Source organism: Ictalurus furcatus, chromosome 14 (assembly GCF_023375685.1).
Source record: "Ictalurus furcatus strain D&B chromosome 14, Billie_1.0, whole genome shotgun sequence".
NCBI classification, from domain to species: domain Eukaryota; kingdom Metazoa; phylum Chordata; class Actinopteri; order Siluriformes; family Ictaluridae; genus Ictalurus; species Ictalurus furcatus.
The window spans coordinates 12,548,305-12,568,493 of NC_071268.1; the positions used below are offsets into that span (position 1 = coordinate 12,548,305).

The 20,189-nt window shown below is 37.5% G+C and overlaps 1 protein-coding gene across 1 annotated transcript in view; it reads left to right on the forward strand.

Annotated features, from left to right (window-relative positions):
- The first annotated feature begins 828 nt into the window (after positions 1–828).
- hrasa (HRas proto-oncogene, GTPase a) overlaps positions 829–20,189 on the forward strand; it is a 19,564-nt gene continuing 203 nt past the window's right edge. Inside the window, exons 1-6 of the mRNA XM_053641595.1 lie at positions 829–1,090; positions 11,685–11,824; positions 13,722–13,900; positions 16,304–16,463; positions 17,354–17,479; positions 18,388–20,189. The exon at positions 18,388–20,189 is cut by the window's right edge and continues 203 nt beyond it. Coding sequence (XP_053497570.1) covers positions 11,714–11,824; positions 13,722–13,900; positions 16,304–16,463; positions 17,354–17,473 — 570 coding nt within the window. The 5' untranslated portion in view covers positions 829–1,090; positions 11,685–11,713 and the 3' untranslated portion in view covers positions 17,474–17,479; positions 18,388–20,189. The remainder of the gene's footprint in view (positions 1,091–11,684; positions 11,825–13,721; positions 13,901–16,303; positions 16,464–17,353; positions 17,480–18,387) is intronic.

The window sequence follows — 20,189 nt, forward strand, 5'->3', positions numbered from 1 at the left end:
ATGTCAATGAGTCACAGACCTGTTGCAGTTATTGCAAGCAAAGGATATGCAACTAGATATTAAGTGTTATTTACTTTAATTTACTTCAAGACTTTTTTTTAACACATTGGGACGTCAATACCAGGATATAAAGGCTGAAATCCTAAACTCTCGTCTCATATCCATTTTTCGATCTACAACCCAAATGTCTTTGGTGTAGAGCACAAACAAATGAACTGGTCTTGCGGTTCCAGTAGTTCCGGAGTGGACTGTACCATTTTTAAAAAAATGGCTTTCAATCAGTGCTGACTTAAGGGTAAGCCCTCATTCTTCAGAATGTGATGTAAACATTTTCCCTTCAATATGTAAATAGTCACCTTGAGGAGTTCAGAAATGTGTCACGTGCTGGCATGTTACATTTACATGGCATTATCCAGAGCGACTCACATTTATTCCATTTATACATCTGAGCAGCTGAGGGTTAAGGGCCTTGCTCAAGGGCCCAACAGTGGCAGTGCTGGGGTTTGAACTCACGACCTCCCAATCAGTAGTTCAAGGCTTAACCACTGAGCTTCACCGCCCTGTGTTAGTTTTATTATTGGCAAGAAAGCTGAGACAGTGCGGAAATGTAAAAAAAAAATAATAATAAAAAAAAAGAGTCCCAGGATATCTGAATAGTAGTTGTGATGATGGAACCAGTGGTTATAGGAAGCATCAGCAACACACAGACGCAGACTTTATCCCCAGTGGTCTGTGTGTGTGTGTCGGGGCGGCCGCTGGGCGTGGGCTGCCTGCAGCGCGCGCTCTCTCTCTCTCTCTCTCTCTGCACTCGGGCGGAGCGCATTGTGTTCAGCGCGCGCTCACACACACACACGCGCGCGCACGCGCGCACAAAAGCAACTCGTAGTCCTAGGTTATTTGGAGTAACGGAGTGGCGCTGATGTGTCTCTGAGCCGCGGTGTGCCCGGGTTTAATCTCCTCCACACTGGAGCAGCGGCGGCTGTTTGCGCTCATCACATCACACCTCCTGTGTTTGAGATTTCACCCCAACTCTCCAGGCTGAATCTAAAGGAGCCGGATCTCCACCGCACATCTCCGAGCTCTGCTTGTCGTGAGTAGGACTACATTCATTCACGATCACCGTTTGTACAGAGTCTATCCACCAAGCCTACTTTATTATTAGAGAAGTGAGGGCTGCTGTGGGTTCATCTGGATGGAACGGGAAACTGGAGGAACCGCTCAGCAGAGGCGCCTCGCTGAAGCTGTTCAAAGGAAATTTATTCTTCATTAATCTAGGGCGTAAATTGTTTCAGTGTGTCTGCCACTTGTTTAATTAAAGCAACAGGCAGTATTTCACACACACACACACACACACACAGGCTATACACTACTACGTTACTACTACACGTACTACAGTTCAGTAATTTATTATTATTATTATTATTATTATTATTATTATATTTATTTTTAAATCCGGCTCTGTTCCTCGACAACTTCCGAGTCGGTGTCTGATCAGTTTCCCTGCAGTTCCCACTCTTCATGAAAGCAATAAATGGTATGATTTCATTTAAACTGGTCCCCCTCCCATACCAATTGGTGCTACCTAAAAGCCCTAAAAGCAGGTTTAAATGAAGTTTGGTGTCCATGTGACAGTCGGGAGTCGGCGGTAGGCAGGCAGGGTGACGCCCCACCACCGACACCACACCGAAAAAAAAACACAAAAAACCCACCACCGGCTGCGTCCCAATCCACCTACACCCGTGCTAAAGAGTACCCGAAATAGTACGGCAGTAGTAGATGAGGTAGTAGGCTTTGTTTACACGTTATTCGGTCTGGTAGTGAGGTGCTGTTTGGGACACAGCCTTGAGCAGTGCGGAAGTAGCACAGGCTACACTACTTGTTTCCTTCTTCTGTTGCATAGTATACAGTAGGCTACTTTAGTGTATATCTGTGGAAATGAAGTAATGTCTGGTTGGAGGTTATCATGTGCACATCAGAACAATCAGTTTGTTTTTACTATTCAATTTCTCTTTGACCAATCTACTGGGCGAGGATTAAACAATCAGGATCAAAACAACAACAACAACAAAGTATATAGTTCATATTTCAATGAAATTGTGCCCTACTAGTGTATATGTGTATAAATGAAATAATGCCTGCTTGGAGGTTATCTCGTGTACATCAGCACAACTGATTTGTTTTTACTAGTTATTCATTGCTTTTCATGATATTCATGACTAGGGTGAAGCAAGGACAATTGTAACAGGCTGCATTAATTGTCACACAAAAACTGCAGATGGAAAATATGCAATTTTTCTATTCAATTTCTCTTTGACCAATCTACTAGGTCAGGATAAAACAATATAGATGGGGGGGAGACCAATGAAAATAAATAAGTATATAGTTAATAGTTCAGCCCCTACAAATGGCAAAGTCCATTATGGGAATTCTGCACTGCCCTAGGCTGCTACTGCAATACATTGTGAATATTAAGCTCACACATAATTAAAACGTCTGGACATGCCACATTGTATAAGATGGTAAAACCCTGAAATAGCAAAGTATATAGTGAATAGGGTGGAGTTTAGGGAAAGTCTGTTTGGTATTGTCCTCATTATAAGGATCAGATGTATAACTGATGTGTGTTGTAAGCAGACTATATGTATCATGTATAATGACATCATGAAAGCTGACATTTGGTTATGGATTCCTTTTAAAATCGATACCTAGGGTAACATTTCCAAGGGAATATACTGTCTTTTTGTATAACATTAAGTGTGTAGCTGACATCAGTTTCTTTCCTGTTTGTTTTACATATATGTAAGGAATAAGGAATGAATAAAAATAACATTGTTACTGAAACAGCTGTATTTATTCGAACTAATGCTTGACGTAATGTCTGCTTATTTGTGGTCAAAATAAAATAGTATCCTAATGTTACAAAATACAGGATGTCCATGTAGCATTTAAGTAGATCAATAATCATAGTCTGTGTTTCATTTCAAGATCAAGTAGACAGCACATGGAGCTGATGAAAATGAAAGCAGGGTAAGAAAGTGAAACAGACTTTTGCCAAAGGGACGTATGCTTGTAGCTGAAATTTTCACCGTTCAAAGAGAAAAAGAAATCAAGCAGGTGTGAAGTAAATATCTCAACATTCTGGTGCTAAAAGAAAGAAGAGAGAAGGCATGGAGAATATGGCATGCACGTATCATGATGCACACATGCAGTATGTATATGTATCTTGTATTCATTTTGCCGAGGTTTTAGGATAGTACAACAAAATTATACAAAAAATATATAACATATTTCTTGTATTTAATGAGGAAAGGAGGGACAGGGGCTCTGTGGCTTAGTGGTTAGCACATTTGCCTCGCATCTCCAGGGAAGGGGGTTCAACCCCTACCTCTGCCCTGCATGCATGCCTTGCATGTTCTCCCTGTGCTTTGTAGGCTGATTGGCATTTCCAGATTGTCTGTAGAAGAGTGAATGTGTGTGTGTGTGCACTCTGTGTAGTGGGTCCCCCACCTTGTGTACCGAATCCCCTGGCATAGGCTGCAGGCTCATATGACCCTGTGTAGGATCAGCAGTACAGAAAGAGGGATGGAAGGAGGGACATTAATAAAAAAAAAAAGGTCCAATTAGTAACTAGTTATAGTGAATAATATTACAATTATAAAAAGCACTGGCACGTGATAATACTCAGCAATGCAAATCAAAACGTTTGTCATCATATTGTGCAGCCCTAAGAGATGTATAACTAACCCAGAGCATGTCTACTGACACTGAATAACATCTTCTAACCAGGCATTTACACAGCCTGTATCACACAGAATGCATATAAATAAAGTGGCTGTTTTTGTACAAGAGATTTATATGGGTTAGATTCCTTACTGCATTATTAATTAGTCTTTCTCTATAGCGTATTCTAATGATCAGACTAATTCCCTGTCAAGTGGCCTACTGCAGTATAAGACAGAGTCAGATAGTAATGCGCTGGTGTTATTTTGAGGAAACAGAAGCCCAGCCCTGCTTCTCTGATGCGTCCACCCATTTCGAGTCAGCCTTTTCCCTCGAGTGATCCCTTGCCATCTTCACTCGAATGAAAATCAGTTAGTGCTGAAGGAGGCTAGCGATGGATCTATTAACCCATTTGATTTGTTATAACGTAATATCAGAAAAAGAAAGAAAATTCGACTCATCACAAAACAGTGGTCATGGTTTTTCATTCATGTGTGCTCACCAGATTGATCAGTATTGATCGCTTATCACAATTAGAATAACTGAGATCATCTTGTCGTATAAGGGCATGAAACTAACTACCAAATATTATCACTTGCCCAGCCAGGGTTATAGATGCTCTAGCTCTTGTCTCACACATACACATAGACACACACACTAGACACACAATGCCTGTGTAAAGTGCAGCTCTTGTGTTTATATGTGCATTTTCCTTTTTACAGTCTGAGTGTACTGTCATGTAAGATCACTCTCAGGGTCCCTGGGAGGTTATAGAGTTTCAGAATGAGCTGTTCATCTACCCATATCACTATGACTGGTTATATGCAGCCCCTGGCTACGGTACAGTGTTGTAGCAGAGCTAGAGGATGAGGTGACGTTAAGTTGTTGTTACAGTCATGTACAGTACAGTAGTCCTTTAGCTTTCAAAGGGGAAAAACATTTATATTATTTGCAGAAGCACTCAAATTCAAAAAATGCCAGAGGCTCAAGCACTTGCTGTCTGTTGGATCTGTTATGATACAAGGTGTGGTCCCAATATATTTGCATAGAAATATTTTCTTAGTTTCTATCACGCTTACAGAGGTAGTATCTCGGGGTTTCAAGTGAAGACATTTTGTGTAAAATCTGTTACCCATTACAGTGGGGTCTGTGAAGCATAGCGAAGGGATTTCTCTGTGTGTGTGTGTGCGTGTGTGTGTGTGTGTGTGTGTGTGTGTGTGTGTGTGTGTGTGTGTGTGTGTGTGTGTGTGTGTGTGTGTGCATGTTGTTGTTGTTTTCATTTACAGTGGTGTAAATCACAACTTACAACTTTTTAAAGTTATTATATTTATTATTGAGTTATTAGTTTGTTTGACTGGTCATTTGAATTGAATCTAGACCTCAATAACTCAAAAACAAGCAGGACTATAAATAATGTAAGCTTGTACCTAATGTGGTCTGTCTGTTCAGACTCTATGGCCCCAAATAAAAAAAAGCCAAACAAACAAAATGTAAATATCCAGATAAAATATTATTGCACACTTTAAATAAATCTGTACTCAGGGGAATTTATTTGACAGTTAAAGGCATTGCTGGCTTGGGGAACCCAAACTGTATTACTTAGTGTCATAAGCACTAATATAAGAAATGTCTGGATTTCGGTTGAATATTCTGTGTTGTGATTTCCACAGTACAAAGCAGCCAATCCAAGGCTGAGATCCGAGGCGCTTTGAGGGCTCATTATCTTTCTGAAGGCATACCGTGCACAGTAACTAATTATAAGCGAGAGAGACAGACACTAGGGAGCATCCGTGTGGCTCTCCTGTCCTCACTCAGCACCATTATGAACAGACAGAACACCCCAACAAGCTGTAGTTCTGCTGATTGAGTTCAACAGATTTACTTCCATCTGTTGGCTTTTATTATTAATCCACACTGCATGCTCTGTGACCTACTTCACTTGATAGGCATGGCATATGATGGTGCTTTGCTTTGTAGTTGGCTGCTAGCAGCAAAATTCAAATCAGGCACAAATTGAAAGGTATCAGTTCTCTGGTGACTCTACAAGATTAAAAGTATAATGGGTCTTAATAATCACCTATTCGAGGTGGGAAAAGATACAGTATGTGTCTTATAAGAGTCTGTTTGGAAGTAAACATCTTGAAAATGTTTAACAAAGGATAAACGAACATATTGTGAATATACGTAGGCCGATGAATTTATGTCATTATTCTTATGGTGAAATTAAGATAAAACATATCATCAATCCTAATTCTGTTTTTTTTTTTTTAATTTCAACCTTGAATAGTCTTGTTTGACTTTTTAATGGTTTAATTTTGCTGTAATTTATCTCTGATAAGAAGCAAACTTATCTGCCTACAGAACAATTCACTTGAAAACTTTATTAGTTTTAGAAATTTAGTAAAATATTTAGAAATAGTCTTACATTGACATTTATTCATTTAGCAGATGCTTTTATCCAAAGCAACTTACGAATGAGGAAATACAAGCAAAGCGATATATCAAGCGGAGAACAATACAAGTAGTGCTACCATACAGGATTTATAATTGAGTTCTAGAGAACCAAAGTGCGCAGCGTAGAGGTGTAAGTGCCAGAGTAGGTGGTTGTTGTTTTTGGGGGTTTTTTTTGTTTGTTTTTTTAGGATAATGCGGGATTGGCATTTTAGCGGTTAGTTAGGTGTTCATGGAAGAGGTGGGACTTAATCATGTATTTAACATATTTGTTTTATCCTAATATCATGTTGACTATATTCTGGGGTGAAATTTGCACTTGATTATTATAAATTTTTGTGTCTTAATTCTTGACATTTTCCCTTAATTAACTGAAGATAATGATGGGTAATGAAATGGGGGAAACCTAATGGGGAAGTACTTTTGCTTTTTAAGGGAAAAGCCAGTATATGGTACATTAGGGGATTTCAGATGCCATCTATTTGCTGTTTGCTCTCTAATCTATTAGTTAGATTCTTCCTTGTTCCTGTAAAATACATCACCTGGCCAGGATGTGTGCAGAGTTCATCATTTTCAATGTGTTAATATTGTTTATTGAAACCTGATGAGAGGGATGGCATAGACGTGGATGAAGAGAGAGAGCAGGGGGGAGAGAGAGAGAGAGACAGAGGGACTTTTGTTTAGACAAAATCCAAACCTAAAACCATACTCCATATATCTATGAACAAATGCGCTGGGTGTTTCATCAGTCCTTTTTTGCATTCAGCATCTCTTCTGGCTGCTGGTAGGTCTTTTATAGATCCATTCAGGAGGATCAAGTTCAGCAAAGCCCAGCTGTACCTTGTTTAGTACGCTGGGGTTATGCACACGCCGACATGTTAGTGCTACGGTTAGCTCATCAGCTGTGCCTGTGAGTGGCTCTGATTCTGCCAGCACAGCTAATTACACGTGGCTTTCAGTTGGAAGCTGAAGGATTCTCAACATTTAGAAATTTTCATCACACAGCGCTGTCTCTAGGTTGTCAAAGATCTCGGGAAATTGTTGTAATACAACCAGCTATATTCTCTGTATGATTAACTACAGTTAGCCGGTCTACATTGTGAAATGCATATTGTCGTGAAACTGGCATGAAAAAGAGACGTGAAACCAGCTACAGCACCTTTTCGAACTGCTGCACATGATGTGTTACAGGGCGTAACACACTCAGAGGAAAGTGCTGTTCCACCTTCTTCCGCATACATGTGCTCACAGGTTGTTGCCTGTGATTGTCGCTCTGATTGACAGGGGAAACCAAATATATCATCCATCCTCCCAGGCATGTGGCATTGTCGGGACTCGAACTTGCAGTCTTCAGACAATTGGGCAAACGTTTTTCTATTCCGCCCTTCAGGAGCCAAAATTCCTATTTTTGTCTTATACTACAGTGTTGTTGGTCTAGTTTATATTAATGTGCTTGTTAATATATTATAGCAGATTTTTATTGCTCCATGGGTTAAAAACATGTTAACAACATGTTACTATTACACACCATTCTGCCATTCTATCATAACATGCCCTGTTGGATTTAGTTCCTTACTTATCACCCATATGTCATGCACAATCTTGTTTGTTAAAGTTTTAAATAGTATTTCTCTTTATCATCTTGTGGTACTGCAGTTTTGCTGGTGTCATAACTTCAGCCTTAGCAAATCAGAATATCTTGATCCGTATAAAAACGTCATTGTCAAATGATATTTTTACTATATTGCTTACCCCTAAGTGTGTTCCAGTTCTTTGTTAGGAGTTGACTTTTCCTAATCTCTGATTCATCTGATCTAGTAACCAAGTCCGCAAGTGCTTTATTTTAAATTCTGTCATGATGCGCTTTACTGGTAATTTAATTATAACTAATTATGTCACTACGCTTTGAGACCAAGCTCAAGGATCAGTGCTTTTACTACACTAGATTAGATTGTTCCCTTTTACAAACTGCACCTAATTGAGGCTTGTATTTGTCTCCAGTAGTGTGTGAAAACATTAATAAGAAACATTTAACACTAGTCTGTTTGCCTTTTCAAGAACTCTCGGTTACCAGTGAACTGATTAATGACCTATTTTGCTGACTTGGGTCAGGTTCATGTATGCCGAAGAAAACTTTTACCATGATTATGTTCACTATTTGTTCAGCATTGCCAATAGTCTCAGTCCATTATTTTACTGTTAAACACCAATACATAATCAGGATGGCATATGCCTGCTGCTGTTTGCCTTAATACTGTCATCAAATTTGTTGACAATATACTGCCTTGCGGAATTCAGTTGATGAAGTATGGGTTCAGACAGGCACTTGTATAGCAGTCATTTAAAGTGTTACTACTTGGAAAATGTGTGACCAAACACTGTAAATGAGTCACAGTTTCTTTGTGGAAATTTACTGCATGATGTTGTAATGATGACATCAGACCGATGCCACAAAACCTCACCCAAATCTGTCACAACGTTTGCAATTTTTTTTTTACATTTTATTTTTATTATTATTATTTTTTTTTTTTTGGGGGGGGGGGGTCAGGGGGTTCATAAAGGGGTCATACAGATGTTAATAATTCTTTAAAAAAAAATTAGTGATCATAAAAATTGCATTGTTTTTTATTTAGTACTGCCCTGAATAAGCTATTTCACGTAATAGATGTTTACATATAGTCCACAAGACACAATAATAACTGAATTTACACAAATAAACCAGTTCAAAAGATTACATACACTTGATTCTTAATACTGTGTGTTGTTACCTGGATGATCCACGACTGTTTTTTTGTTTTGTGATAGTTGGTCATGAATCCCTTGTTTGTCCTGAACAGTTAAACTGCCCACTGTTCTTCAGAAAAATCCTCCAAGTCCTGCACATTCTTTGCTTTTCAGAATCTTCTGCATATTTGACCCCTTTCCATCAGTGGCTATATGATTTTGAGATCCATCTTTTCACACAGAGGACAAACATGTACGAGGGACTTGTACATGACTATTACCAAAGGTGCAAACATTCACTGATGCTCAAGAAGGCAACAAGATACATTAAGAGCAGGGGGGTATAAACTTTTGAACAGGATGATTGGTTTAAATTGGTATTATTTTGTTTAAAGATTTGATTTTTTTAATTTAATACTGCCCTTCAGAAGCTACATAAGATATTTACATGTTTCCCAGAACACAAAATAATAACAATTTACACCGATCATCCTCACCTGTATTTTGAAGGCTATACAATTTACTATGATGTGTATTATAAGAATTTAAAGCCACACTAGACAAAGCTTTGTATTATGTATTATTAATGTTCTAAGCCACATGTGGGATTTGCCAGTGAAAAACAGCCTGCTGACTCATTTTATTTGGCCCATGCAAACTTGCAAACATCTAGAATTCATAGCAGACCCATAGCATAATGACCGCCCACATTCTAAACACAACGGAACACCATTAGTTAGTTAGTCAGTTAGTTATACAGTTACATATTTATAGCTTTTCTAGACACTCAAAGCACTTTACATAGTATGGGGGTGGGAGTGAATCTCCTCAACCACCACTAGTGTGTAGCATCCACCTGGATGATGCGATGGCAGCCCTAGTGCACCAGAACGCCCACCACACACCAACTCTGAGTGAAGAGGAGTGAGTGGTGTAGCCAATTCAGAGATGGAGATTATTAGGAGGCGATGATAGAGAAGGGCCAATGGAAGAATTTCACCAGGACACCGGGGTTATACCCCTATATTTTATGATAAGTGTCCTGGCGTCTCATCCGAAAGACGGTGCTGTTTTTACTGTATAGTGCGTTAGAACCCACAAGGTGAGCGTGGGATAGCACACATCTCACAGGGCGGAAATATTCGTTAAAATCAATGCCTATACAGTCAGCATACAGTATAATGCATGTCATACGCATATGTTACAAGTAAAGTCTTTGGTTATGGCGTTTCAAAGGCTCACAAAAATACAGATGTGGGCTAGGTAGAATTTGAGTTTGACACCCCTGTTCTTAGCCATGAGTGAATGTCTTGGCACAACATTGGTCAAAAAGTGTAGATTAATTTTCTAGAACAGCAGCACTGACCATAATGACTGCAAGGCAAATCACAGGTTTATATTAAATCGCTTGTTCAAATCTCATATTGTTTCTATAGTAACAGCTAAAATATAGACTGTCAATAATGCTAATAATGGACAGGGGCCAGTTAGCAATTTTAGTGAAATATTACTATACTCTCACAGGAATTTTCTATAAGCTGAGGGTTGCATTTGGATGAGTAATAAATAAACCCCCTGTGCTTGGGATCAGCGTATCAAAACATGGATGCATTAATAGATTGCTGGCACAGAAAGAGGTTGGGGTGCAGTCTGGGGCTGCTGGCCTCCAATGAATCTCTTAATGAAAGGCCCCTGATTTATGCGCATGACTGATTGCTTTAATGGCTTACATCTTAACACAGAAGCATACAGTGGGAGGGGCTCTGTAAAGGTGTGTCTGGTTGTTATAAAACACCACTCGCTGGACTTTTGACCCACACAGACAGCTGAACATTCCATCATATGAGAGCGTTTGATTTGTGTGCCAGAGGTGTAAAGCCCAAACTGCCAACAATAGAAAAGCTCTTTCTACTATACAACAGGGGGTGGGTGAATATGATGGTATTATTATCACAACAAATTAAGGCATGATGCATTTCCCCGAAAGCAGATATACACCACTGATGAATTGATTTTCATAAAAAAGAGACATTTACACCAGATACAGTAGGGACTTGGTCATATAAATTAATTTTCCATTTACTGAAAATGTCAAACAGCCAAAATATGCTGATGAAGAAGCTTGATCCTAGCAGTTTAGCAATGTGCAAATCATCACACGTCTGTCCTCGGACTCATAGAAGCCATGTCGGTGGATTTGTCGTTTCTGACACTGTATGACACACTTTTTTATTTTTAAAAATTTTACAGAAAAAGTCAGAGGCTAAAAAAGCAACAGTATAAAGTATTTTGAAGTAGTACGAAGTATCAGATTCAGGTAGGAGGCTTGGCTCAATGTTTGAAGGCACAGTTGTCCTTCATTCAAATGATAATATTCTTCCAGTTAAATTTAATGAAACTGTTTAGGTACAGCTGATATTACTGAGCCGAATGATGTCTTTTAAAGAGACTGTGGGATCATTTAGGTCATGCTATTTTGACAATGTTCACAATGAGTGCTGGCTGATTTGGCTAAAAAACTGTCGATTTAATTTTTGTAACAACCATCAGTGATGTCTTTATTGTAGTGATTGTTCCTCTTATTTTTAGGAAATGTAAAAAATAAATAATAAAAAATTTAAATTGTAATGACGATCTCTTCCAGTGGCCAGATATTCCTTTCTTTTCAGCAGGCATAGGCACTGCTGTACTCATTACATTAGTTTACATAATTAAGTATTCCATAATATTTCACCTCTATCTCGTGCCATGTGCTGTTGCTTTAAAGCTGTTACTGTATAATTCCACAGGGCCGAGCAGGTGAAGAGGAGTAGAGAGGATGACTGAGTACAAGCTGGTGGTGGTGGGAGCTGGAGGCGTTGGCAAGAGTGCTCTTACCATCCAACTCATCCAGAACCACTTTGTGGATGAATATGACCCTACCATAGAGGTAGTGTGTGTGTGTGTGTGTGTGTGTGTGTGTGTGTGTGTGTGTGTGTGTTTCACATCTGTGGTTGTGAACTTGCTAATGCAGATTGAACATTGCTGTATTGTGTATATGTGTGTTGAATTTAAATTTAAAAGCCTCTCTTTTGGCACAAATATGCTTAAATGCAGCAATAACAAAAACCTAATTGAGATGGTTATAGTGGCATGAATTCAACTGAATATCCGTCAGAGGCATTTTAACATGTTTTGATGTAAGCTGTATATACTGATAAGAGTAATAAAAAGAACAATATTTACTGTTCCATATTTTTGTCTTAATGTTACATAATTGTGGTAGTGTGTGCTGACATATTGACCTACGCTGTCCAGTCCTCAGGTTGTGGTTTGCTTATACATGGTTACGAGACAAACAGCTGGCACTGTCCTGAAGTTTCCAGATTTCTTAAGTTCTGTGATGTTTCAAATAGCAGTATTTCATTGGTTTTGGAAATTCTCACTTTTAAGAACGTACTACTACTTATGATATGAGTGCCCTAAAATGTAACATGAGAGTTTGCTACCGTAAAACCATGTTAATATTATATCCAAGGGTTATGTCCAAGACACAATAGTAATGTCACAGTAGTATTATGTTTTAGCCTATACTAACCTTAGTTACCATGACAGACTGCAGTAAAACCACAGAATTGTCCATGGGTAAATATGTAATATGCACTGGTATCATAAAGCAACATAATAAAATCACTGTATTGCCATAACAGTCATAGTGTGTCATAGTAAAGCAAAAGTGAACTATTGTGCATGACAGTAAAGCCATAGTAAACAATAAAATATCTTAGTAAAATCATAGTGAATTACAGTGCATCATAGTGAAGCCATAGTACACTGTTGAGTATCATAGTAAGCCCATAGTAAAGTATAGTGTATCACTGTAAAGCCTAAATCCATAGTACACTATAGTGTATCGTAGTAAAGCCATAGTAAATATTAGTGTATAACAGTAAAGCCATCCTAAATATTAGTGTATCCTAGTAACAGCATAGTTACTATAGCCATAATAAAATATAGTGTGTCTGGGTAAAGCCATATTCAACTATAGTGCATCATAACACAATTGTAACTATAGTATATCACAGTAAAGTTATAATAAAGTATAGTTTTTCACGTTAAAGCCTAAATCCATAGTACACTAGAGTGTATCGTAGTAAAGCCATAGTAAATTATAGTGTATCAGAGAAAAGTCCTAGTAAACAAATAATGTATAATGGTAAAGCCAAATTAAAATATAGTGTACAATAGTAAAGCCATAGTAAATTATAGTGTTTCATAGTAAAGTCATGCGTATCACAGTAACACCATAGTAACTATAGTATATCACAGTAAAGCCATAATAAATTATAGTATCATAGTAAACCATGGTGAATTTATAAGTGGTACAGCCCTTTTGAGTGTGTGTGTGTGTGTGTGTGCGTGTTTGTGCATTCATGCATGCCCATGTATCCACAGCATTCTGCATTCTGTTTTCTCCTTTCCCACCACGCCTGTCTCTGGACAAACAATGTCCTTTTCATAGCTGGTCTCACTGCACAAACACTCAGGACCACTGACTGTCACCCAAACCCACACCACTACAACAATTATACTTCATTTGTACTTAGTTTTTTCTCTATATATTTTTCTTTTATTGTTGTATTGACATAAAGTATTACTATATAACTACCAGCCACAAGAACACACACTTCTGTGAAATGTTCATATAGTTAGTCCTGATGTTTTGTATGTTTTGCCTGATTACTAGCATGCACCTGAGGTTTCTAGTGCAAGGATCGTAGTTTTCAGTGATGAGAGTGTAACAAAGTGATAGGTCTGGGTTTAAAACATTCCTCCCTTCTTTTCAGGACTCGTACAGGAAGCAGGTGGTGATCGACGGTGAGACATGCCTGTTGGACATTCTGGATACAGCAGGTCAAGAGGAGTACAGTGCCATGAGGGACCAGTACATGAGGACAGGAGAGGGCTTCCTCTGTGTCTTTGCCATCAATAACACCAAGTCGTTTGAGGACATTCATCAGTACAGGTGGTTGAATGGTGTCTATAACTTATACATTAGTTACCATTAGAAGAGTGTTGGAATATGGGTTTATATTAATGGGTTTATATGGGTTAATATTAAGCAAATTCAAGTAGTTATAACATTAACAGTAAACTATGCAAGCATGAAAACAGGGTGACGCAGGGCTGGCTATATTTTAACATAAGAATAAACATAAACAAAAAATGCAGAAAGACCTTATTCCTCTGTTTTATTTATTGTTGTAGGCAATCCACTATGTGATCCACTTAATAAGCCTATCGAGGAAAAAAAAAATCCCAATAATGGTTTGATCTTTTATTAACGATTTTTGATCATCTTAATTTTTGTCAAAAAACAAAAACATTTGAATGATTAAGTCATTATTAAGGCATATATACATTTTTAGTTAATTTCATGCTGACTAAAATGATATATTTTTAGTCAACAAAAATGTGCATATTTATACCAGTGTACCATAGCAAACTATAACTTAATAATTACTAGTACAAACTAAAACTTAGCAATACAGCAAAGAAATGCCGTAGAGCAAAGATGACTTCAAAAATAAATGAAATAAACAGTAATAAATTAAACAAAGTCAGTAAACAGTAATAAATGAAATACAGTCAATATTTGCTGAAAAAAATGGTTGTGTCCGGTACAATTAGTGCAGTTTTATAAGGAAATGAGCTGCAAGTTTTATTGAACATCTTGCAGAACCATCCACGGTTCTTCTAGAGACTTTAACGGTCGCACTTGCTTCTTATTTTTTGCTGCAAAACCCAGCAGCCTTCATTGTTTTTTTTTTGTCTGAAAAGTGTCTCTTATGTAATATGCTGCTTTCTTTACTGACATACAAACATTTTTCTGTAACATTTAATTTTGTGCTGGAAACCTAATGTTTGGAAATCCTAAAAAATTAAAAAGACATTTTTGCACAGTACTGTATGCTGCAAACAGTGAAATATTTCTGTTTCAAAGGTTATTATAGTTACACAGTTCTCATATTGTGACTTGTACTTTTCTATTATTTTCTGTCTATGTAGTTAGACAAATATTAGTCTATTTATTTGACCTAAAAGACATTATGGAGAGCAGGACGTGGTGAACCAGTCGGTACTCTTAAACCTTTCCATAAGCTGCTGCAGGCCCATACTGTGTGTCAGTACCAACAATTCAAACTGCTAAGCAAAGAATACAGATGACAGTCATAAAATATGCCTTTGCCCAGCTTCTGTGGTGTTTACTGTATCTAAGTAAAAAATAGAGAGAATGGAGATTGCAGTTAGCTACCAGTGAAATCGATCTGAACTCCAGAGCAAGCGGGAGGATGGAGAGGATATAGAAAGCGCTCAAGGACATGCAAGGAGAAACTGGGAGGGAGCATAAATGAATTATACTCCGTTATTTATGGGTAGTTCGCACTACACAGTGCTCTTTCATTTTGGTGGAATATACTAATTTATGTTACTCAAAAGACAAGGCTTCAGAGTGACTTATAAAATCTCATAATGTGGTTTAAATCTTAATAAATAATTTAGAACCCTTCAGTTTCACCCTCTAAAACTGGAAAATACACAGGCGTATTATTTTTTCCAGTTTTAACAGTAATCATTTTAGATGAATGTCTCACAGTGTTGTAGTCAATTACTTATTTTCAAGCTGAGTCAAAATGATCTATTCCCTTGGTCAAATCCAAAGTCTCTATGCTGCTATGAGTCACATCCCAAGTCATGTTCCATGTAAGGAAAGTATTACTGAAAGTAGATTTATTTACATGTCAGAACAAGTCAAATTCTATTACAAGTCAAAGCCCACATCATGTAAGCTCAAGTCGACATTAAATTTCAAGTGAAATATATGCCCGTCTAAGTCAAGTCATCACTTAAGTACAAATCCAGGACAGCGTGTCACAAGGTAGACTTAAAATAAACAGTCAGTGGATTATAGGTGTTTATAAATTTTTCAGGTGCACTTTTTACAATAACAAGAATTTAACACTAAAGGAATGACTTTTTTGGTAGATGCTATTCTATAATAAGGAAATATCAAATAATTGTGCTATAATATGTCTACATTGTTTTAATAAGTTACTGAAGGTTAAGCAACTTACTTCTTTTACAAGTCTACTTAAAATATTCTAGCAGTTTCTTACAAAATAACTAAACACTTTAGATTAAACACCTAATATAATACCATCCTCTTGAATATGCAGTTCTGATTCAATTTTGATGTGTTGTGAGAGGTAGTGCTACACTTCATCTAAATTGGTGAAGTGTGGAATTATTGGTGTTATTGGTATATAATATTGGAATTATTATTAATGATTTGAAGTGAGCATAAACATAACATCCATGGTAATATTTGACCAGTAATTTTCCCTCACTTGTTTTCTTGATTGCACAGGGAACAGATCAAACGGGTAAAGGACTCGGATGATGTGCCAATGGTGCTTGTGGGTAATAAATGTGACCTCCCAGCTCGCACAGTGGACACACGGCAAGCGCATGAGCTTGCTCGAAGCTACGGCATCCCCTACATCGAGACCTCAGCCAAGACTAGACAAGTGAGCAGCAAGGACACATTACAGGCTTTTATATTCACACCTACAATGAAGCACAAACACACACAGTTACACACTAGGACACAGGGGATGTTGTGTGAAGTGAAATGTACAGTATTTTACAGTATACTGCTGCCTGTGATTGCTCATTGCTAGTTTAAAGGCCGCTCAGGTAGAAAATCATTATTTTCATCATCATCCATTGTTGCTCTGGTACAAATCTGAAGGGCATCATAAATCTGTCTAATCGCCCTGTTTGTCCAAGATGCCTGATATGAACTTACTTAAAGTCTCCAGTCTGCAGATCCACAAAATTAAATAAAAGGTTTCATTGTTGCAGCTTAGCAGCTATATAAATCAGAGCAAATCTTCAGACAGCTACATCATTCTAAGACCAACACTAGATAAAATTAAATTAGAAACTGTTTAGGTAGAATAATAAAATAGTTTAATACGCTCTTAATTTGTTTAATTTGTGACTGGGGTGCCAGTATTTACACATGAGCCATAGCCTGTTTATAATTTTTGACCCCTTGCTAGAGCGACTGGACAACTATGCTTTTCTGATTGTTCTGCTTAATCGGCAGTTAGACGAAATGCAAATAAAATTCACTCAACACCTTAGATTGACACTAAATGTTCTCTTATGTTGAGCCTTCAGAGCCTGATAATTTCACAGTGTTACTGCAATATCAGGTGTCGTCAACTTTGTTCAGAAATTCTGATATATGGATTCACGTGAAGTATTCTATCCTGTAAGAGAGAGCAGTGAAGTCTGTGATCTCTGAGGGTTTCCTCAATGGATCTGCTGGTGTGTGGAGGTTAATGTGTGTCTGTAGATGGCTCTTGCCTCCTGTAGAAGTTAACTGGTTATGGGTGACTGTGTTCCACAGGGAGTGGAGGATGCCTTCTACACACTAGTACGGGAGATCCGACAGCACAAGTTGAGGAAGCTCAATCCTCCAGATGAAAGCGGACAGGACTGCATGAGCTGTCGCTGCGTGGTGTCATGATTTAAGGTGCTTATCACATGCACAAACACTGCTTAATTTCTGCATATGGACTGAGGAGGGAATAGCTCATTTTGAAATTTAAATTGAAGGCAAAAGACTATGATGTTTGAAGTAAAATATTTATTTCACTATGAAGTCACTCTAGAGAGACATTTACGGAGAAGTTTGTTGGATTATCATGTGTTTTGTTTTCTTAATGAAGAAAATAAATAAAATAAAGTACAAATATTTTATGCTGTTTTGCAGTACAAAATTTAATATAAATCTGACAGTAAACATTTTTGAAAATTCCTCTGTAATATCGTTATAATTAGGGATAGAAATGAACATGTAATTTTTTTATGATTATTAAGGGTTTATAAAATTTATAAAGGAAATTGACATGTATATGATAATGATCTGCTTAGATATCAGGAAACAAGCTTTTCAGGGATAAATGACATGACGTAACTGTGCCACTGGGCAGAGCTTAAAACCGTTATCAAAATTGCCAAGTTTCAAATAATGCAGTGATCACGGGTGGACCAACAGTGATTTATTTATTTATTTATTTTTAGCACAACAGGTTAAGAGAAGACATGTTGTAGATGACAATGATCAGAAAATCGTTGTTTTTTTAAAAAAAACAAAACAACAATTTTTAAAAATTTAAAACATTGACATGCCACAATTTTTTGTTTCGTCCAGTAGTGGTAGAACCTACTGGTAGAAACAACAAAAAGCAAGGATAATTCAGATATACTTTACTACTCTCATGAGACCTTGCTGCAAAATAGGCAAAAAAAAAAAAATACTGAACTCTAAATGTTTTGTATATAAACATATACAGTATACTCTATGCATAAACATATACGGTATACTGTATATGTTTGTGTTTGCATTAAAGATCTGTTGTCGCTTGTTGTCATCTTCAGATGACCTCTCCAAGTTCATAAATGGACCAATGGCTCCATGAGGCAGAGTGGACTACAGACTGTAATTACATGTGGAGATCAAAGTAAAAGCAAAGTAAATCACTGACTGCAAAATGGACACTCGAGGAAAAACATTGCCTTGCCGTGCCTGTGGTGACCCCGTCTGGCTGTCTACATCTGCCTGAAACTCCCAACTAATGACTTTTCCTATTCATTAACTTCCAAGTGCTAATACTGGGCAGCTCCTTGGATTTCATCTAATTTATTATACTCATAAGTCTCAACACTGGCTTTTACTTGGAAGTCAGGCCTCTCGTGACTTAAGCACGAAAAAAGAAAATGCTCTTCTCATATGGACTGGACACTAATCACCTCATCACAGACATCATGTTCTCCTCTATTGCTGTCTGAGGGAAGCATGCAAGTCTATAAATGAGGAATCGGCCAACTTCAGAGAGAACGATCTGACATCACATACAGGATTTATTCCTCTCTTGACAGTTAGCCGTATTTGTTCTGCTTAACATGCTGTTGTTTTAACATGTAACTGTTGTGCAAAAGGGGTATTTGTGGTGATAACCATGGGGACTATAATCTGCTGCAGCACTAGATACTGTATGTGTGATGGTTTTTGTGGATGTGTTTTAAAAGATAAAACTGTTGATGGAAATGCTGAGCAGACTGACCAGTTACTGGATTCCAATAAAACATTTCAAGGACCCCACATGCTTGGTTAAAGATCTCACAAAATCTTGGAGTGTGATCTCATAAGAATAGTCAGCTTTAATTGCCTGAGACCTCAGTCATACCATATATAATGGCTGTAAATTTTCATGTGGCTTCAAGCACCATATAAGGTGTCCGTGTATGAGGAAAAGGAAAGCTTCAGTGCATAGGATTTTTTTAATTAAAAAGGAAAAAATGTGGTTATTGAGTCAGTGGAGGGAGAAAAAAACGTAATATGATAATAATACGATGTTCCTGAGCACGTATGTCATACACAGCTCAGATACATCACATCTTCATGCACCAGTTGTAGGCATGAAAGACATCTGTGAAAAATCTGATGGCATCCCAAACTGCATACCATTATACCAAATAGTTAATCCACACACAATTGGTATCATTCCTATTTAGGCATATACTTAGTGCATATTATGTTGTTTTGTAACACACCCCATGTTGTGTTACACAAGTACTTTTTTGTACCAGAGAAGGTGAAATTACACAATCTTACATGCTCTTGCTTTAATACCGCTCCCGTTTTGTTTTGGTTTTTTTTAATGGTGAAATTAGTTCTGCTTTTTTTCTTATTTTTTTTCTTTTTTTTGGGGGAGGGGGGGAATATATTTGGACTCGGTGAAAACAGAAACACTGTAGTGAATCCATAGGTGTATATGACAAAATGAACCAGTTTACTCTAAATACCAAGCTGTAGGAGTTTCAGTGGTATATTATATGTGTAGCTTGGTCAATAAATGAGCGATCATTATATGCCCTTGATGAAAACAGTGCTTTGTTATGACTGCTTGCTGTCCTTGTCTTTAAATTAAACAATCATGCTTAATCTAAAATGATCACTGATATTTTAACTCATTTTCAGACAATCCATTTACATAAGCTGGCTCAATTACTGAAAATATTCTTACTGAAAATATGAGTAATGTAACAAATTAAATAATACAGAGTTATCGAGTTAATGCTTCACTGCTTTTTGTATGGTAAAAAAAATGTCCAATGTGTCTTATAATAGTGATATAGATGGAAAAAGACACAAAAAGCTTTGCAGGCCCAAAGGAAAA